Consider the following 7,002-nt stretch of genomic DNA (forward strand, 5'->3'; position numbering starts at 1 on the left):
GTCTCTCCATAGATAAATCTTGGTGACTCGTAGGATTTTTTTTGAATTTCTGCTACGTTCCCCAACAGAATCATGTTGAAATCATCCAAAATCATCCAAGGGCCCGGGCACATCGAGCGTCGCAGCTAAACTTGGGAATAGTTTGGTCTGGAACCATACTTTCAATTTGGTTTTCCTGTTGGGCTCCTTTGGTTTGGTTTAAATGGGTTGAGTCACTTGCAGTACGCGGATGATACGCTTCTATTGTTCCAACCAGACCCGCACAGCATCGCAACAGTCAAAGCTCTGCTACTTAGCTTTGAACTTATGTCGGGGCTTAAGTGATGTCTTTGGGTTTGGAGGCGCAGGATAGTAGGTGCATCGCGGACCTGCTAAATTGCAAGTTAGGAAAACTGCCCTTTACCTATCTGGGCCTTCCGTTAGATGCCAAGCGCATCAAGATCGACGGCTGGGCCCCGCTGTGGACCAAGGTGGGTGGACGGGTTTGCCCTTGGAGGGGAAAGTTTCTCTCCTCCCCAGCCAGGTTGGTGCTCACAAATCCGAGCCTCTCCTCGCTGCCTCAATTTGCAATGGGGCCGTTCCTTTTGGCCAATGGGGTGCATGCTAGGATGGACACTCCCCGGTCCCGTTTCTTTTGGGAAGGAGCGGGACCTAAGCGCAAATATCACATGGTTCGTTGGGATGCGGTGTGTCGTCCGAAGGCCCAGGGTGGGCTAGGGATCACGAACACCAGAATCCTCAACATTGCACTCATGTGTAAATGGATCTGGAAGCTGTCGCAGGGGGCGACAGGCCTGTGGGTTGATCTACTCCGAACTAAGTACTTCCCGTCGGGGAAATTCTTTGAAGGGGTGGCCAGGGGCTCACCGTTTTGGAATGACCTTCAAGCGGTGCGGCCAGCCTTCGCCTTGGGAGCCAAGTTCTCCGTTGGCAATGGCCGTTCGGCCCGGTTTTGGTTGGATCACCGGGTAGGATCTCAACCCCTCTGGTCCGCTTTTCAGGACCTGTACATCCAGGCAGTCAATCCGGACTCGAGCGTAGCCTCGGCGCTTGCCTCCTCCCCTCCTGCGATCTGTTTCAGGCGCCCGCTAACAGGAACGGAACTAGCCCACCTAGCTGAGCTGCGTGAGCTTGTCGCGCCGGTGACGCTTACCATGGACGCGGACACCGTATCGTGGTCCCTCACCCCTTCCGACAAGTTCTCGGTAAAATCTTTATACCGTAAGATGTGCCAGAGCCAGGCCTGCCTTGTGCCGAAAGGCCTTTGGACCGCGCGTCTCCCTCTCAAGATTAAGGTGTTCTTCTGGCAGATGTTCCGCAATCGGCTGCCCACCTCGGCTAACGTGGCCAAACGGAATGGTCCGTCGACGGGCACTTGCGCGGTTTGCCACGTCGCGGAAGATGCGAATCATGTTTTCTTCCGCTGCCCTTTAGCTCGCTTTGCTTGGAGTGCGGTCCGAGCAGCCGCTAACACCTCTTGAAACCCACGATCGACCTCCGACCTTGCGGGCTTATTTGCCTCTGCCTCTGGAGGCAACAATCGCGTGCTGTGGAGCTGTATTGGAGCCCTAGCTTGGTCTCTCTGGCTAACTAGGAATAAACTTGCGATCGAGGGTATATTCCCAACGCATCCTGCTAACATCATATTCAAATGCAACCTCTTCCTGCAGCAGTGGAATTCGTTGGTGAGGCGCAAGGATGCTGACAAGATGAAGCATGCCCAAGATCGTCTGCGCGCCGTCTACATTTTGGCTAGGGAGCCTCCCGCCACATCTCTGTCGTGATTGGGGCCCTTTTGCGTCGTGTTTGAGCGAGTCTGCGTGCTCTATGCTCTGGCTTTGAGCCATGTTCTCGCTTCACTCTTCTCTGGCCAGGTCTTTCGTGTGTAAACTTTAAGTTATCGTTGGCCGGGAGTCTCCGTGCTCGTGTCGTTTACTTCTCGGAACTCGGTCTGTTACGCTGCGTGCTGTGGGCTTTATTAATTTAAAGTCGGACGCATCTAAGCGTCTTCGTTCTAAAAAAAATGGGTTGAGTCGGTTTTCTAGTTTGGTTTGGTGTGGGCTTTCGTAATTAATAGATTGGATTGGTTTGGTCTAGACAGAGATAAATTTGTCTCAGACCGTTTTAGTCCATGGATAAAAAATTGTCTTGCGAGTGCGACCAGTTTGTGCGAGACCTAGCGCTAGGTTTAGGTGCAGTCACCGCCGCAGATGAGCAACATGAGAGTGCGTACCGCCCCGCCACCACTGAGATCTCCGCTGTCAAAAGTCAACTCCTTCATGCAGAACACGAGGAGCCCAAAGCTGAGGCCTTCGACGACGTTGCTGACAAGCTCGACCTTGGCAATGTGGCCGACGAAGGCGACGGTGATGAAGCCGATTAGGAACTGGGAGACTCCGGCTCCACCATCTGCTCTTTCGGTGCACTCACGAACTGCGGACACTGACGCTCCTCACACCAAGCACACACCAAGGTAGCCGCCTTTCGTACATGCCTCATACCTTTTGTTCTGTACGTACATGTTACGTTTGGGGTCCAACGTTCCAGTAGCTGCTGACCGGCCCATGGTTTGAAACTTTGGGTTCTACCTGTATGTAGAAAATGGTCAGGATGGATTTGGGCTTGAAAATACATATAGTTTGGATTGGATTGGATTGTAGCATTTTCAATTTGGTTTGGTTTAGTTTGATCGTTAGACTTATACATGTATGGGTTGTCCTGGGTTTAGTTTGGATTACAAACTATTCCCAGGTTTAGCCGCAGCCACATCTCATCAAGGAACAAACTTCAGCTTGTCGTCTTGCAGGCCATAGATGATCGTGATCCAGTGGTTACTTTCATCTTTAGTCTTCCCCTAATAATAAAGAGCCTAATGCTTCTGGTGATACGTCATACAAATTGCCGCCGGAGTTATCAATATTTACCCACCACACCATCGGTAAGTGAAAAAAAAATGATTCGTTTTCTCTTCACAAATCACCGTCGGATTTCGGTTATTTATCAAGGCGAGCTCTTCTTATACCACAAACATGCCAATAGCGCAATGGCTTGAACGTGGGATCGAATCCCACCTCTCCTCCTTTCTGCTGCTGTATTTCCTTACCAATTTCTGTTGGTGTAGGATACAATTGCCTCGCTCAAGCATGGCTTAGCTGATGGTTGCAATGTGGCAATTTTGGCCCAGCTACACTATTTTAAACTTTTTCTCTCTCTTTCTAACAGATTCAAATGCTTTAAAAAAAACCTTTCAAACCATAACTTCAAAATAAACATGCTATATATGGAAATCCCTCAAAACAGATGTGTATATTTCAAATATGCTATTATCTTGCATGTTAATTGTTTCTAAAATTATGTTTAAGTAACTAATACTCTTATTTATATGGTGTATTTTGAAAATGCCTATTATATCTATACCTACATTAACTATTAAAGTAAAAAGTGTTTATGCCCATGATTTTTTTTAAAATTCGATGCATTAAAATATGTTAATGAAATTGTATAAATTGTTTCCAATTTAAAAAATGTGCATGAATGGAAAATATGCAAAAAAATTAAAAAACTGTTTGTGACTTACAAAATAGTTTACTCATAAATGTTTGCTGACTGAAAAAATGGTCATGCATTTCAAAAAATGTTCGCAAATTTTAAAAATTGTTCCATCAATTTTCAAAATAAAGTTTGTCCATTCAAGAAATGTTCACAGATTCAAGACTTTTTTTCTAAAAAAAATGTTCACAGTTTAAACAAAATTGTTTGCAAATAGTATAAAATGTTCACGAATTCAAAAAAATTCTTGATTTTAGAAAATGTACGACAATTTATAAAAGTGTTCATTAATTTGAAAAATGTTCACGATTTAAATATGCTTACGAGTTTAAAAAAATATTCGTAATCTCACCGAAATCAAAAGTGATAGTGTATCTCGATGATGCAGCCCCATCTGCACAGGGCTTCCATAAGGTTCTCGGCCCTTCTTCCGTGCATTAACTCAATGGCTGTGCCGACGACTTACTACTGGGAATCGTGGGTGCTGTATTTCGTCTCATAGAAATACAAAAGCGTATCACCCATTTCCTACAATTCTGTTTGAACAAATATGTGATCATGGTCATTGAAGATTATGATTTTTTTTTTGAGCGCGACATTGTATCAGAAGGTAGTATCACAAGCGAGTAGGATACCCCTCCAATCTCATTCGCCGGCAAATAAGCAAAGCCATTCAACAATGGCCCTAAACATTGCATAACCATATAGTAGTCGATTACATCAAGCTTAGTCTCCTGAAGACACACCGAATTAACCTTAATCGAGGCACTAAACTCCCTTGCACCGTTACTCCCGTGCAAAGTCAATGCATGCAAACCATGAGAACAGGACACACCGGAGGACTAGCCCTTGCCCCTAGGCGGTTACACGCAACAAATAGTACTCGGATCCTGTCTTCCCAAACACTTTCCCTCCCAACGCACGCCACGCCATGCCCTCCTCCTCTCGCCGCCGTCGCGGGCCCAGTCGGCGCCGCCGCAAGGAGGCAGCGGAACTGGGCGGACATGCCGCTGGACGCGATCTTCGCCGTCTTCCACAAACTCGACCACATCGACATCCTGATGGCCGCTGACCAGGTGTGCAGCTCCTGGCGCCGCGCGGCGCGGGACGAGCCCGCGCTATGGCGCCGCATCGTCATGCGCAGCAACGCGGATCTCTACTCCCGCATCAACCGCCAGGGGATCGCCTGCGACGCTGTGCGGCGCAGCGCGGGGCAGTGCGAGGCATTCTGCGGCGAGTACGCCGGCGACGCCGGTTTCCTGTTGTACCTCAGCGAGCAGTGAGCACCTACAAACTCGATCCCGTGTTAATTCCACTTAATTATTAATTATTTTGTGTTACAGATGTTTATTTTTGTGTTTCGTTTAAATCTAAATTTACAATTTTCCCTTGGTAGCTAGCCTGGGCATGGCTTCATCCCTTGATCTTTTGTTGATTTTTGGTTCTGGCTAGTACATATATGCTGTTAATTGCACTTGACGTTCAAAATTTTACATATAACTTTGGTTTTTATCATCATGTCAATTGTTTTCACATATATCTTTAACCAAAAAAAATGTTTCTGAAACAATGCAAACCAGAACCAAAAATACATATTCTAGGAAATACAGAGCACACAAAATTCTCTGTTCAGCTGCCCGTAATAGTTATATTTTTCTTGACTGTCACCCATAATAATTGTTTGTCGAATTTGGAGTTGTTTAGATTTCAGAGACGGAAGATAGCTACGTATAGAAAAAATATATTTGATACTGTTAAATGGCCTGAACTTCAGATATGAGTTCAGACTATTTGATAACTGTTAAATGGACTGAACTTCAAATATGTGTTCAGACTTAAAGAGATGAATACTGACGCTAACTGAACATTTGTTGGTCAACTGATGCTTTGAATAATTTTATTTTTTAAGTATAGACTTTACTTGGTTGAACTGACACCCGATTTGATCAGAGTAATGCAAAAATAAACATATTTAGTGATCTAAACGCTCTTATATTAGTTTACAGAGGGAGTAGATCTGTAGGTAAATATTGTCCAAGCATGAATCTGTGATCAAATGCTTTCGCAATGCCCTGTTCTCTATTCCTTTTGTTGAATTGTTTTATTTTAGCGGCCGTTATTTGTCAAGCTGCACAATCGTAGCTATGTATTCACTTATAAAAATTTACATAATTTGTTTATTTTCCATGCCCCTGTTTTTTATCTTTGCAGGGCTCCCTGTTTGAAGAGCCTTCGCCTCATCTCATGCGATGACATCTCACTTACCGAGTTTGCAGAGCTAATAAGAAGGTTTCCTCTGCTCGAGGAGCTCGAGCTATCTGAGTGTCCAGAGCTACTAGTGGATTGGTCTCGCTCTCTATATCCTGAGGTATACGAGGTTCTTGGGCAAGCATGCCCACAGCTGAAGCATTTCAGGATGAACAAACAATACTTCGACGAGCAGAAATGGGGCAACAATGACACCGATGCCGAGGGGATTGCAGCCATGCATGAGCTGCGCTCACTGCAGCTCGTGGCCAACGACCTCACCAACAAAGGGCTGGCAGCCATCTTGGAGAACTGCCCGCGCCTGGAGTCCCTGGACATACGCCATTGCTTCAATGTCAAAATGGACGACGACGATGGCGGCGGCGAGGACCACGACGGCACGCTGCTGCGAGAGAAGTGCGCCCGTATCAAAACGCTGCGACTTCCCGGCGACTCGACCCATGACTACCATCTCGAGGTTCAAAGCCCTAGGTTCGCTTGCAAGGAGCGTGGCTGGTCCATCAGTCCGGTCTACTACTCCCCGTGGCTCCAGGAATCGGAGGAAGACGACGACGATTTTTACCGTAGTCCTTCCCGTTACGAGGCTGACCTCGACAAATACGAGAAGGTGCTTCCTAGGAGCATGCGCACCTTCCTCTAATGGGAAGACCATCTTCCTGCATTTCGGGCCCTGTCCGTGTACGTGTAGGCGTGTAGCCAACATTTTCTCATGAAGCACCGTGGCCTTGCATGTTATCTTGTTTTGTCATAATGCAGTCGTAACAGTTTAAACCATAATCATGTTACAACGAGTAAATTTGCGCTCTATTTTTCCTCTGAGCGAAGAGTAAATTTCCACTTGCAGATCAATACTGCAGACACTACTTGTGATTTAAAGCTATTTTTATCAGGAATGAAACATATGACATGTGTGCTTGGAAAATTAACTAGCATATGTAAAATAGACATGCAACAAAGTAGGGTCTCCTTTAGTTTGCAAGAATTTTATAAGAATTTTATGGGATATGATTCCTATAGGAAATTTTTCTTTACAACTTGTTTGGCACCAATCATTTGGGGCAGAATTCATGAAATCCAATTGTGAATTCCGACACCAACATGTTTGATTGCCCCGGAATTGGCTGTCAGAATTCATTTCACGGTTCCATAGGTCCGAACCGGTACATAAAACAAATTCTAGACAAT

The 7,002-nt window shown here is 45.8% G+C and overlaps 1 protein-coding gene across 1 annotated transcript; it reads left to right on the top strand.

Moving 5' to 3' along the window:
• Positions 1 to 4,367: 4,367 nt before the first annotated feature.
• Positions 4,368 to 6,601, top strand: LOC119339076 (putative F-box/LRR-repeat protein 23). The gene is made up of 2 exons (XM_037611249.1): positions 4,368 to 4,828; positions 5,761 to 6,601. The coding sequence occupies exons 1-2, from the start codon at positions 4,368 to 4,370 to the stop codon at positions 6,455 to 6,457; spliced, it is 1,158 nt and encodes a 385-aa protein (XP_037467146.1). The 3' UTR covers positions 6,458 to 6,601.
• Positions 6,602 to 7,002: the final 401 nt, after the last annotated feature.

Source organism: Triticum dicoccoides, chromosome 7B, assembly GCF_002162155.2.
Source record: "Triticum dicoccoides isolate Atlit2015 ecotype Zavitan chromosome 7B, WEW_v2.0, whole genome shotgun sequence".
Taxonomy (NCBI): Eukaryota; Viridiplantae; Streptophyta; class Magnoliopsida; order Poales; family Poaceae; genus Triticum; species Triticum dicoccoides.